The 15064-nt window shown below is 36.5% G+C and overlaps 1 protein-coding gene across 17 annotated transcripts in view; it reads right to left on the bottom strand.

Moving 5' to 3' along the window:
• The window catches only part of adgrg6 (adhesion G protein-coupled receptor G6), a 66975-nt gene that overhangs the window by 24898 nt on the left and 27013 nt on the right, over positions 1–15064 (bottom strand). For 5 of the 17 annotated variants that reach the window (XM_073856249.1, XM_073856250.1, XM_073856259.1 and 2 more), the window contains 6 exons: positions 13420–13467; positions 10039–10104; positions 6016–6084; positions 4290–4358; positions 4141–4188; positions 2290–2331 (listed from right to left, as the gene is read on the bottom strand). In XM_073856249.1, coding sequence (XP_073712350.1) covers positions 2290–2331; positions 4141–4188; positions 4290–4358; positions 6016–6084; positions 10039–10104; positions 13420–13467 — 342 coding nt within the window. The remainder of the gene's footprint in view (positions 1–2289; positions 2332–4140; positions 4189–4289; positions 4359–6015; positions 6085–10038; positions 10105–13419; positions 13468–15064) is intronic. The other 12 variants (XM_073856253.1, XM_073856265.1, XM_073856252.1 and 9 more) reach the window with 11 other exon arrangements.

The raw sequence follows: 15064 nt of genomic DNA, 5'->3' as shown, positions 1-15064 counted from the left end.
GTGGCAGAGATGCGGACTGAATCCATAAGCAGTCCAGTCATTTCTTCAATAGGAGAGAAAGAAGAGATAAGTGTCTCGGTTGAGAGGGGATATCTGGCAAGAGGGCTTACTGCCAAAGACTCCATGGATAAAATAGTTTGATCAGGGAGATAGGGGGGAGAACCCTGTCCAGAGTTTGATAAAGAAATGACAGTGGGGGTATCGGTAAGACTATACTCTGGATCATTCAAGCTTGTCCTCCCATAACTCCCTGCTAAAGTTTCTATTTGGCCATGTGTAACCGCTGTAGGCTTGATCTGATGAAGTTTTGTCTTCATGGACTTTTCCTGACCAGGTTGCACATCTTTAAAAGTGTCATCCATGACAACTGCATTTGAGAAGCTCCAGGAAACAGTGCTTGTTAGCTTCACATCCACGGGGTGGGCGAGTGACTCCTCTGGCCATGAGAGCGAAGTCCATGCCACTGTTTGGCCTGTCAGACTCTTTAGGTCATGCTGGTTAATTTGCACACCTGTCCCTTCTGGATTCATGGCGACAGTGGGGATAAGTGTCCAGCTGCTGTTTGTTTCAAGCTGCTCTGAGACTTGGGCCAACTCGGACATAGACCATGGATCACTGTGTAAATGTTCCTGTTTGCTATCATCTTGTACCACAGGTTCAGAAAAAGTAGGGTTGACAGTAGACACCCTTTCTAGCGCCATAAAAGACATGTTATGGGGAACGACAGTGGCCAAGCTTTCATCCAGAGAGTAGGTGGAATCAAAGTCAAACAGACTGAAGACATCATCATCATCATCCAAGTCGAGATCATAAAAAAGACCCTCTGGCCCAAACCCAGATGGGTAATCGAGAATCTCAGATCTGTTCTTGTCCCCATCGCTCTGGATTGGTTGCGGTGCAAAAGGCTTATTCTTACGATTACCAAGTGGCGGCACCTGGAAATACTCAGAATCTTCACTCTGACTGTAAGCGTCTGGTTGCCACAGAAGTTTCACCTGGGAATAGCCTGACGTCATGGCCGTAGAGTCTGTTTTCTTGGAAACGGGTGCCACTGAGAATGTTTCGAGCTGGTGGGATTCATTCGTCACGCTTATCGTCGGTTGAGCAGGCGGTTTAGTTAGATGGATGACGGGACGCTTGTGTGGTCGAGTGACGGCAGTCTCTACTTTCTTCCTCACGGGCCAAATGAGGGGTGTGGAGATATAGCCGAGTGATGTTTTGGGGCTCCGGGGGGCAGGGGCGACCAGAGGCCTAGCAGGGGGAGAACGGGTGGACGGTGTCTCTGAACGAGTAGTAAGCCGCAGCAATGACCACAAAAATGCAGCCTTCTCTTTCTCTGCTTCAGCTCAATTATATAGCAAAGGGGTTCGGTAAAAATGAAGAGGTCAGAACAAGCTATTACTTATTTTCACAGAGACACATCATACAGCACAAAATCAACCCAACTGTAACAATACAATAAAATATTTTTCTGGTCTCTTTTTGTGTAGCAAGCCATACAGCTTTGGAATAACATCACATAACTTTAATTTTTTGGGTGAATTTGTGCTCTTTTGAATACATAAAGCACAAGGATAATTCAGTGGTTAGAACCATACTAAGGAAAGATGAAGTTACAGTACAGTGCAGAGAAACAGGTCATAAAAAATGAAAGCAATACAAGTGAGGAAAATGGCTTAAAGAAGCACCATTAATAAATGGAAACTGACATATTAATGGAACTATAAGGACTTGACAGTCAATGTAAATGACTAGCTATATAAAATAAAAGAGAGAGTGCTATTCAGATAAAGGGTAGCTTAAGTGTAGCCGAGCTGAAAAGCACAAGAACAGCGGAGAATTGTTACAGCTGCCTGAAAAGCTTTTAGCCAAACCCAAGAAACTTAAGAATGTGCAAAGAGAAGAAAAAGTGGTGTGGAGAAGTTTGAAAACTGCTAAGACCTGAAAGAAAGTTTGACAGATGTAGAAGAGGAAATAGTCCAGGACAAAACAGCACAAATTCAGCAGACTCCTGATATGATAGATATAAGCATGGAAATGAAAATAATCTAAAAATGACTAGGGTTTAATAAAATAATATTAGATAACAGAAGAATGCTCGAGAGGTATAAAGCCTATCAGGCCAAAAAATTTCACAAAAATAAACCCAGTAAGCAAAAAAAAAAACAAAAACATCCCATTTCTGCTCAGACAAGACCTTCTGCCCATTTAAAGGAGGTTTAGCTGCGACATCCCCTGTGAAGCGCAAGCAAGCCATGTATAATGTTAAAAAACATAGGTTTGGCTTACCAATTGTTTTGCTGTTGGACAGAGGTGGGTTAGTAGCAGCAGCTGCAGATGAAGGAATGGATTATATGTTTGGTGGCATGTGAAATGTTTAGGTAAATAAAAACATATTGGGGTGATTTCCCGGACAGGACATTTAAGTGGTTTTTACAAACAAATCTTACAAAAAACATTACTAGTGTGCATCTTGAGACAAAACAATGGCACATACATATGTTAAGATGTGTCAGAACAAGGTGTTTTCAAAATAAGGCAGCCCAAACATGCATTTTAGTCTGGGACAAGGATAAGCCCTGTCCGGGAAACCACCCCATAGAGTAAAGCTATGCACAATGTTAACGAGAAATATATTGCAATGTGTTTTTCTGTTTAGTGGTCCGTGCTGGTTTTTTATTGCTTTGTTGGGCAATTAAAGATAACTGCCAAAATCTGTGCTACTATTCGGTCCAATTAAAAGTTTTAAAATGCTATAACTAGATAATATTTGCATGTTAAAGTTAGGTTTAATATTAAACGTAACATCCGTTAAAATATTTAGGTCAACAATACATAAATTAACTAAATATATAAAGTACATTTACAAAATTCATTTTGGAATGGTACAGTGAAACACAGTAGCCCAAAAACATATTTAGACACAGGTCAGATTGGACTGGGGTGATACAGAAATGAATAGACCACTTTCGTGTTTGCAAACAGAGATGACATTTTTTGTGGGCGGAGCCAAACTGGTTGCAGAAAGTGATATCTCCGCAGTAGCGGTGACAAATGTTTTAGCATTAAACCGTGATTGTTATGGATCCGGTGTTCTGTCGAAGTCTGATTCAGCTATGTTTCCCTTTAGTGCAATATTTTTATAGCATTTTAAAAATGTTACATATATTTTTTAGATAAATAAAAAGTTTAAATGGCTTGATATGCATGTATGTAATGTATATGTATTGGTCTTTTTTGCTAAATCAATTATTTTTACAGTCTGAATCGCTAAAGTACATATAAAGCAATACTATCGTGTATTCTATATAATAACGCACGTTTATTAAATATTTAATCATTTTCCTGTTTTCTATTATTTTTTCCTTATATTTATAGCCTACGTGTTTGTTCTAAAACTATTATAAAAGTATTATGTTTACACACAAATTAGGCCTGTTTATATATAAAAAAAACACTTTACATCATGTGTGTGCGCGCGCTATATTTATATATTTATTAAGAATGTAAACATAATAATAAAAAAAGCATAAGCTAAGATATAAGGAAATAAAAAGAAAAAATAGAAAACGGAAAAAATGCTGAAGTATATATATATATATATATATATATATATATATATATATATTGACATTATTGCTTTTTCAGTATAAAAAACATTTATTCTACATAAATTATAAACATAACGTGATAAAAACGCTATAAGAAATACATAGAGGGAACAGACTTCGACAGAACACCGGACATCTTCTCTAATTATTTTCTATTTTAATTATTAATTGATTTCCAGATGATTTCATCGCTCCAGTCTGTCCGTTTAAGGGCTTATTGCAACCATAAACACCTACGTTTATCTTCAAATGGTATATTTGAAGATGGTATTCTATAAAAATGAAAAAATTCCTATTCTGACACTTAACAGCACAACATTTTTTAGTGAGTTATCTTGCTCGTTTCACTCGTGTGTAATTAATTTCCACTGTTTTTCTGCAACCACAGTGCACGCAGCTTGCAGTGATGTAACTGTGACGTCTACTCGAAATTGGTCTATAGCTACTGCATCAAAGCAATATAAACTCTATAAAAAACAACTACAAAATATATCAATTAAAATATAAAAATCTGGTTAACTTGGCTTACCAGTAGTTGTGGTTGTTGTTTTAGCACTAGTAGTCAGTGTGAGTTGAGCTATAGTGTTGGTACACAAAGGCAGAGCCATGCATTGATATTAGTGAAGGCATTTTTAAACCTCATTTATAAAACAGTAGGCAGTCTATATAATCGCTTACCAGAATTTGTGGTTAGAGACATGCTATAAGTAGATGTGGAAAGTAGATGTGAAAAAGTGGTAGTAGGAGCTGATGAAAAAAATAGAAAAATAATGAGATCTACAGAGGAAAACTTAACACGCACACCGTATATGTGTAATCTGTTCAACTATATATATACAGTACTGTGCAAAAGTCCCAGGCCGACACCACCACCAGACTTGTTGTTTTAGAAGTTGTAATGTCCATCCTTATTTATTTTTCAATCTATTTTATTAAGATACAAATAAAATACAGGAAATATGTACAAAAAAAATAAAAAACATAAATTTTCAGGACTAAATATCTTCTTTAGGCATCATCTGTGTTTAGTGTAACCTCTCTTGTCACTAAACACATCTTGAGCGTTTTTGAGCAGAATAAAGTAAAAAGACTAATTTCTTTAAAATTAGAAATTATGATTTAATTTTATTTAGGTTTAAGAGATCCTGCAGTTCCCTGCTATTGCTCAAGTTGAAGGGGAGTTTAACCTAAAAACATGACACATCAGATAACATTTAAACAGTTTTTAACACTATATACACATTTCTTGTATTTTCTGGATGTATTCTATTAAAGAGACTGAGAAACAATTATATATGATAACTATAACATTACAAAAACAACAAATCTAATTGTTGCATGGTGGCTTAAGACTTTTGCACAGTATTGTATATACTATAAAACAACTGAGGAGCTCAGATGCAAAAGCTGCTAAACAGCGTCGCTTTTTTGATAAGCACGCTTATCAAATATCTTCCCTTCAAATCTGCTTAATCTCACTCAGGTCATTAAAAAAACCAGTTTGTTGGCAGAACCTACTAAGCAGATTTCTACTTTTTGCACTTAGAGGGTTTTGCAGTGAAAGAAAACCCTTTTAATTGCTGACTAACAACCTTTTCATTGCCATTAAAGAAACATTTTTGAATCTAAATGTTAGAGTCTGGTAAAAAAAAATGCTCATTTACAAGAAAACATGTCAGATGCACTTAGAGGGTTTTGCATCTGAAATACACTGGTGGAAAATTATTTAGAAGATGAACTTGAATTGGTGACAATAATTGTGGTGAAATTATTTCATGCCACAAAGAGAGAAAAATAGTACTTGCTTCCTTTTTGAAATTTAAAAGCATTAGTTCACTGTAAAAACTCTGAAATAAGCAAATATTACAATTCTTATAAATCCTTGTTTTCCATGAAGAAGTAAGCTACACAGGTTTGGAATGACATGGACGCTGGAACCAAGGAGTAAATAATGACATTATTTTATTTGTGGGTGAATTAAGAGCAAATAATGATTAGAAAACATCAGTAAATATCATATAACACCAGCACTCATGTGGCCTGTGTACTGCAATGATCTGACTGCAATACCCTAAAAAAAGATTCAAATCTAGGGACACTATCAGTAAGGTTCATCTCACTGACATTACTTCAAATGTACTTTTACTACTTCATTTTCCATATTAAAAAACTTTATATAACAATTATGGTTGCTATTCTGGAACACAGCCGCTGGCATTATTAAAAAGATAACCGCTTTCCATTTTTGGATTAGATCATTACTCTTGCTGTTAAGCAGGATGTTGTCCAAATGAGTTCGAAAAATGTGAACACCACCTGTTCTGTTTTATGCAAATGACATTAGCACCATTAAACAAAAGGAACAAAGCCATTAAATGATGAGAAGGCAGAGGTGAATGCTTACCGTGGGTTGTTGCATTAGTAGAAATCATGTTAGTGGTGGCAATGACTGCGTTGGTAACGGTTAATGTTGCTGGTGGCAGGGATGGAAGAAGGGCACATTGGCATTAAATGGAGGTTAGAGGGAAACATCGCAAAAAATGCAAGAACAACTGTGTACACGCAAGATCAGATTGTGTGCATCACAAGCATGGCATGTGAAAGACAGATTTCCAAGACTAAATGCTTTGATGATGGTACAACTAACTAATGATTTATTTTAATTCCCCCCTGTGAAAACTATGATGGAAAACATCTTAGAATAGGCTTAGAAAAGCAGGTTTGCTGGTCTTTGGCAAGATAGATCAGAAGCTGGGCACATTCAGGCACAATGAATTGCAAGAGCTTGAACATTTAATGTCTCAAAATTCACACGACTTGCTAGGGGTGTTTATATTCCAATTGGGATTTTTGTCTTGGAGATGAAAACAACCAATTAGGTTAAAGGTTACCATTTGTATATTGTTAAAATGAAATGAAAACTATCACAATCTCACAGATCAATGATGAGAAGAAAAGGCCACCCATTCCATTTTTCCTCTTCATGGGAATAAACATGACGCAAAAAAATAATAATCAGACCGGTGGGAACGAAAGTGAAAAGTTAAAACTGGACAATGACCTTTAATGGTCATTCATAAAAACAGGAGGCTCATGGTCCCCAGCTGATGATGGACCTTTATGGACATCAGCAACATGCAGGACAAGTCGCTCTGTGGGAACGACCGCATGCAGCCAAATGTACAAAAAAAGGTACAAATGTCTGGGATAGTAAAGGTCATAACATGTACCATTTTGATTCAGATACGACCTTTCAGTTACCAGTAGGTACCTCTAAAGCAGTGTTTGAGGACCAAAAGTGTACTTTTTGACAACTTTTGTTTGAGAGTGTACATGTGCTGGTCATATAATAAAAATATCATCAAAAAGTTAATTTATTTCACTAATTCCATTCAAAAAGTGAAACCTTTATATAATATTCATTCTAGGGGTGACCCCGAATAGTCGAAGATTCGATGCATCGATAGGAGAAGCCTGATTCGACTACCAATCTCACAGTAGAATCGTCGCAGATGTGTTATGAAATGAGGATCATTTAATTTTGGCCGTATATGGGTGCACACATTATCTGATTTCACATATAACAGCTTTCTCCCAATATATTAATATACAGCATATTATGATAATGCTGCAAATAATATGTGAAGTATCAGCTTTCAATAAATATTTTTAAAATCCGTTAATAAATCCAACATCCCCTGTGACCGGGCTACACGGAGGTTTCTTCGTTAATAAATCATTGCCTCTTTGTTTCTACATTTAAAAGACAAAGCTGGCAATTATATTATGGCTATACTTTTCTATTCTTTTAATAATTTATTTTATTTATAAATCACTCTGGGTTATCTGATTTATCTATTTGGCTTGTGTTTTGTTTCTGTGCACTTGAGGCATTTTGCATATTTGTTCTGCACTTTACTTCTGACCTTATTTTATTAAAAAAAAAATATCTATTATAAACGTAAATTCTGATCTAATTTAAGTCTGTAAATTTTGGATAGCTTTTCGTTAATGTTGCGCTATTGCGTGCTGGCCATGCTTGCGCATGTAATTTAGCCGAACGTGCTAGGTGCTCTGCGTCTCATATTTAGGAATTCATCAAACTAAACATTAAAAAACGGATGTTTTTCGACGGGTATAAGTTTTTAAAATGTATTTATCATACATTTTGGTTATCTTGTCAAAAGTTAAACTACAAAACAGGTAAGCCGTTTTTTAAAATTTCGGTGATGAAACGGAAACTATCTGCACCGAACCTATTTCTGCCTGACACGAATGTCTATCTTGTGATTTAATATTATGGTTGGTGTTCACTTTTAAATGATAGCAAAGAGATTCCTGAAATAAATAATATCATCCGGTCTTTCTGTATCTAAAGTGAATACAGAGATGATCAAAGTCAGAGCAAGCAAGCAGGTATTTCTGTGGTAAATAATAACGCGTGGTGTCTATAAAATCAATAATTTCAGTGTTTTTCTTGTTATAAATTAACGTTTAATGAATTGTAAATAAAGATTAGTTTTTATCATTTACAGTCACAATCACAAATTATTTGTCATTTCTCATTTGTCGGGTTTTTTTGTTCATGACTGCTTTGACGCGCTATATCTCCAAATTAAATAAAAACACTTAATTGTAGCCGGGGTTTCCAAGGCAGAATCACCTTTGCTATTTTTTTAGGTTTAGTTATCAAAATGTATTTTTGTGTGATGTTCTGTAGATCGTGGCTTTAAAATGTTATGAGGAATAAATAAACAAATGTTGCCTTATATATTTTACCTTAAAAAAATAAATATATAAATGCATGGTCAGTTTTGTCTTCGTTCATCACTTGAAAGACAGTTTTGGTCACTTTAACAGAAAGTTGTTTATGTGTGCTGCTTGTGAAAGAAAATAAAAGTTACCAATTTGTACCTAGCCTGGCCCCCTCCCAACCCATGCAGACAAACATAGATATGATTCGACTATCGGTCGACTATGGAAAGATTCGACAATTCTGATTCGAATATGTAAATCTTTAGTCGAGGACACCCCCAATTCATTCATTTCACACAGACTGATATATTTCAATTGTTTATTTCTTTTAATTTTGATGATTATAACTGACAACTAAGGAAAATATCAAATTCAGTATCTCAGAAAATTAGAATATAACTTGAGACCAAAAGAAGTCTTTAGCCGAAGCGAGACGCTGTTTGTTGTTCAAGAGTGCCTTAATGCGACAGCTGAAACCCAGGTCTTGCATACGTCTTCGCGTAGTGGTTCTTGAAGCACTGACTCCGCTCTTTCTGAATCTCCCCCACATTTTTGAATGAAGTTTTGTTTCACAATCCTCTCCAGGGTGCGGTTATCCCTATTGCTTGTACACTTTTTGCTACCACATCTTTTCCTTCCCTTCGCCTCTCTATTAGTGTGCTTGGACACAGAGCTCTGTGAACAGCCAGCCTCTTTTGCAAAGACCTTTCGTGTCTTGCCCTCCTTGTGCAAGGGGTCAATGGTCATCTTTTGGACAACTGTCAAGTCATTATGGTGTACCGTACAGAACTAGACTGAGAGACCATTTAAATGCATTTGCAGGTGTTTTGAGTAAATAAGCTGATTAGAGTGTGGCACCAGAGGTCTTCAATATGGAACCTTTTCACAATATTCTAATTTTCTGAGATACTGAATTTGGGATTTTCCTTAGTTGTCAGTTATCAAAATTAAATAAATAAATAAACATTTGAAATATATCAGTCTGTGTGTAATGAATGAATATAATACACAAGTTTCACTTTTTAAATGGAATTAGGGAAATAAATCAACTTTTTAATGATATTCTAATTATATGACCAGCACCTGTACATATAAGTCATTTAAGGGATAGTTCCTCCAAAAATGCATATTCTGTCATCATTTACTCACCCTCATGTTGTTTCAAACGTGTATAAATTTGTGTGTTCTGCTAAATATATATTTTAGTTTGTAATAAAGCAGTTTTGGAAAACCACTGACATAAAAATAATATCAATGCTCCAAAATTTTTGGTTTAAACATTGCTTTAAATATCTTCCTTTGTGTTTAGTAGAACAAAGAAATTTACACAGGTTTGTAACAACATGAGGATGAGTAAATGGTGACAGAAATGACATTTTTGGGTGAATTATCCCTTTAATTTGTGCAGATTAATCAGTACAACTGAGAACATATTTTTTATTATCCAATTTGTTTTGAAGCCATTAAATAAATAGGACACAAAGGAATACAGTTCATAGCAGTATAAATAAAAAAAAAAAATACATAAGGCTTTGTTTATATGGGGTTTATATGGGGTCAGCTAATAATCCAAACAATTACGGTGAGAGAAATAGCTAATTATGTGTTCAGTAAGTTTTTTAGATATGAATATTGGAATCAATTTTAGGATTTAAAAGATATTTCTTCCTACCTGGGCAGCCAAGGCCGGATGAAGCACAACCTGGGTTTACTGGAGGATGAGTTGGTATGGCAGTACCTGAAAGATTATTAAGTAACACATATTATTTACAATCATATAAATGTTTTGAAAATGATTAGGAAAAATAAACAACATGATGATGCCATAGTCCAAAGAATGCTTTATGACACACCTGTCTCGTCTAAAACGAATAAAGATTATGGATCCACCTTTCTGTGCCCCAAAACACAAAGAAAAAGATTTCTCTCTCTATCTTGCATACAGGCATGCATTCACATTTTAAAGTCTAACTCAGGAAATGAATTACATTGTAAAATTGACATTTTTGCCATCATTCCTCTAGGCTCGACCTCAAAACGTCCACGCTGAACCTCAAACATCGACCACTCGATGATGGAATTTAATCATTTGCCACAGATGAGTGACTAAAAGGTTCTGCTGGTCTGTCTGAATCCAGGTCTAGGAAGGCTGCACCTTTCTCAACAAAAATGCATTAGGGATGCCTAAAAAATGATTTCTCTATTCACATCTCTCCAATTCATCTTACTAAAAGCTCAAGATGAATGCATACAGTAACACTAGATTAGCTATGCAACAGAGTTTCTGCTTGCTTTTGATATTGAAAATGCTTTGATAATTCATTTGTCAATTCAAGACCATGTCAGCGCATGATCAAAAGTAAAAAAATTCAAATCTAATTACTCAAAGAAAACCAGCAATTTTTCTTTTCAGCTAAATAAATTTATAAATGTAAAGAAAAATAATCTTCATTTCCATGTTCACTAGGAATGGTTAAATCCAAATATATTTGACAAATCCTTTGTAATTTAAATTTAAAGGAATGGTTCGACCAGGGATTGAATGACTTCACAATACGTGTGGACTACAAAAATATGGTAGCTATAAACTTGTGAAAAACAGCTATGTGACGATTCATAAAAAATGTCCCATTTGTGCTTTCTTGTAAAAATATCAGCATCAGTGGCGGCCGTGACTTCTTTTTTCGAGGGCGCACGATGCGAAGTTCGTCACAACATGTATGTAGCCCGTCATGTGTGCGTTTCGTAATTTCAAAATATGTGTTCGGCTCGTCGAGTGAACCTATGTGCATCACGTGTCTTGTCAAAATATAAGTGCCTGCTCGCATAATCTCATGTGTAATCAGAGTTAACTGTTAAGTGAGTGTCTTGCGTGTATTTTGTGAACATGAGCATCTCTTTTATCAAAAACGCTTTTGACGTGTGTGTAGCAGGCACTTATTTTGACGAAACACGTGATGCACATGGTTCACGTGACGCAACAAACACATATTTTGAAAACACAAGCAACACACATGACACTCCGAACACATATTTTGAATTTGTGCCCCTCGGAAGAGCAGTCATGAGCCGCCACTGATCAGCATGTATGTGTGGACCAACATGAGGGCGATTCATTTTGGGGTGAAATATTCTTTCAAGCTCCAAGGAAAAGTCATTTAAAAAGTGCCCCCACCCCCAAAAAACTAACGCATTACAAGTAACGTGCATCACGTAATAATATTACTTTTCTGAAGTAACGAGTAAAGTAACGTATTACTTTTTAAATGTAGACATTAATATTTGAGTTACTTTTTTAAAAAAGTAATTCAAGTTACTTTTTTAGTTTTTTTAAATTCTATAAAAAAATTACTGAATTAAACTAAACATAGGGCGCACTCACACTATCCAAACCAAACCGCGCTCGAGCGCCCCCCAAAGCCTGGTTTGTTTGACAAGTGTGATCGCTCTGTTCCGCGCCCGGGCGCGGATTGGTTCACTTGGGCTCAGGCGCGGAAGGCTGTGGTGTGAGCGCATTCGCGCCTGAGCGCGATTCAAAAGGTGAAGACGTCAGCTGCGCGACCACTCACTTTCATCTGCCGCCGTAAAAACCTTTTGATGCACGCAGCGGGGTTACGTGAATGTCCAAGCTGCGCACGTGACAGATCAACTAAGCAATATGATGACATGTGAGAAGGCTGTCTGTAATCGCACACCAAACGACTCCGAATTAAAAACACAGACTTATCATTACGGTGGGTTCCAGTGTTAAGAGAGAGCTTTACTTCCTGCTTTTTTCAAAACAATCGCATTTTAATGACGAAAGCGCGGACTCGGATCGATAAAAAGTACAGTGTGAGTGCGTGCACCAGGGGGAGTAGGGAGGGGTGACAATCACGCTGGGGCATGGTTAGGTTTGGTTTGGATAATGTGAGTGCGCCCTTAGTCACATAAAGCACTCTATGCGTACACGCCTGTGTGGGAACAGTTTGAGTCAGAAAGTGAGATGGCAGGCCAGAGCTGAACATTTTGTGATGAAATATGCAATTTCTGAATGCAGAACTTTTCAGTCATAAAAACACCTGCAAGGCCTGAAAGAGATCAAGCCTCAGATACACTAAAAAGTAACGTAAACATTGCTTTCCATGAAAAGTAATTAGTTACTTTTTTGGGAGTAACTTAATATGGTAATGCAATACTTTTAAAAGTAACTTTCCCCAACACTGGTTACAGTTAATCCCTGTAAATCTAATCCATATCACAACTTTGAGAGCTCTTAAAAATATGAATGAAGACGTCACACTGAGTCTGCTGTCTAGCGATATATCACGGAGACTCTGATCATCTCAAAGTTCTGCGTTAAAAGGCAGGACAAGGATGAAACAGAGAAGCTCTGAGGACATTGTCCTCCGGTGCATTTTCATGCAAGATGGAATCACCAGGTGGGATCCCGCTGGTCTCGTCAAGAGGATGAGAGGGAACCACTCGAGTAGCCAATGGAAACAAAGGGGAGGGTAGCGATTTGGATGCATGCTTATTAGTGACAGCATTAGTTTAGCTCCAGGCTCAACTTCACGGGCCTCTTGACTTTATTCCAACATCACAAGCACAGCTGGTTGTAACTGAGCAAAGGAAATAGTTATGTGTCATTGATTCCAGCGTCTAACTGTCTGCAGTGGGCTTCAGGGGGTCTTACAGTGCTCCTGTGAAGGTCAAAAAATGCACGCTCAATGCAAACGTGGCTTGCCTACACTCTTAAAAATAAAGGCGCTGTGTAAAACGATGGTATAAAGAAAAAAAATGGGTTCTTCAAAGAACCTTTCAGTCTCACAGTTTTATAGTCTGTAAGACCTTTCCCACTACAAAGAACCAAAAAAAATGGTTCTGTGGATGTTAAAAGGTTCTGCCAAAAAAACCTTTAACGGTAACATTGTTAAACCAACCAAATTAATAAATACATAAAAATACATAAAACATTCAATTATGGCAACAGGTACAGCACAACATTGACTTGTACACAATCATGCATGGCAAGCCATCACTCACATATTAAGCATGTTAGCAGCAAACTCACCACTAGATGAAGCATCTGGTGTTATATGTATGCAATTTGGGTAACAGACTGCAAAAAAAGATGAGAAATTAGTTGCTTTTACAGTTAGGATAAGCAATGAATGTTAGCCAGCGGTTGGATGTAGAATATAGGCTCCAAATCTAGCCCAGAAAGATTAAAACATATCTTTTTGAAATTGAGAAGTTACATTTTTATTTATGCATTTGGCAGGCACTAAGCAACATACATACTGCACAAATGTAAAACTTTTTTGCAAGTTCGAACCCATGGGCGTTGCTAGTGACATCACCAATCAAACTCAACTTAAAAGGCTTTGAGATCCTGAGCAACAGTATATGCGAGTATATATTTAAATAAATTTGCATGTGATCTGTTATCTAAAGGAAAACTGGTGAGGAATCAGATCACTTTGTGGTTTTATGTTTTCCGGACAAGGAAAGGCCTTTAACAGTGACTCGTATTCATACTGCCGTCATGTGGATAAAAGAAACAAGAAGCATTTTTTCCGTAGAAAAATTAAGATCTAAAACACTTCCGAAACTAACAGATCAAATATTTATGTAGGATGTATAGCGTTATCTGTTTTAGAAAACCGAAGGTATACAGAGAAAGTACATGCATTGATATCTAAGGCACTGTAGTTTTAAGGGACGCATTTTTCCATGGGCTGCAGGCCCAGCTGTGTTGGGCATCTAGAGTTTCAGGAACCCAGTTACAGTAAGTGGAAGAAAGACGTACCTGGCTTGTTATGCATCTAAATCACGCCTGCCTTTCTCCCACCCAGAGCTCATTTCCCTAAACTGAGTTGGAGGATGTTTAAAGGGCGTTAATAGCGACAGCTTAGCTTAAGTGTAGGTAGTTAGATGTAGTTTGTTTCTTAAGATCCTTTCTGCATTTTCTAAAAAGAACCCTGTAATGGTATTGTGGTAAAGAGATGGTAAAACCATGGTACTTTTATATACAGTTTATATACAGTACCATCACCAGCTTTGTTGTTTTAAAAAAGTTTTAATGTCCATCCATATTTTTTTCACTCTTTTCATTAAGATACAAACAGAAAATACAGGAAATATGAAAAAAAAAATAAAAACATTTTCAGAACTAAATGTCTTCTTTAGGCATCAGTCAGCTGGGGTGCGCTGGGCAAAAACTAACGCGAGGTTGCACAAGGTTGAGCGTTTTATTTTACCAAAAGACGTTCTCCCGCAAATTATTGGAAATGTATAATGTTTTTACAGAGAGTTATTGATGAATGAGTGTTTTGGTGGCATGTAAATACATTTTTTCATCATATGTTTTTTTCGGCTTCTAAGTTGCGTGAAGATACCAAATCCAACGCTGTGTTACAACTAACCCCTCGGCACTTACAATATAAAAACCGCCAACGTTAGCGTAATTCTTGCCGTTGTTTTAAATAGGCTACACACTAATTTCTGCCTGCTAACAAAATAAATGTGCCTGTCTTATCAAAAATCCTGTGACAAAATAATTTTTGTTCATATCTTTAATATTGATTGAATAAGGTCACGTCAAAGATTGAAATCATAATATAATGAATGGCTAAAATCAGACTTTGATGCTCATTATCTCAGAATTGGATTTTGAAACTGTAGTATGATTATTACAGACTGGGTCACATATAAAA

Source organism: Misgurnus anguillicaudatus, chromosome 18 (assembly GCF_027580225.2).
Source record: "Misgurnus anguillicaudatus chromosome 18, ASM2758022v2, whole genome shotgun sequence".
In the NCBI taxonomy this organism is placed as follows: Eukaryota; Metazoa; Chordata; class Actinopteri; order Cypriniformes; family Cobitidae; genus Misgurnus; species Misgurnus anguillicaudatus.
This window is presented reverse-complemented; position numbering and strand designations above follow the sequence as displayed.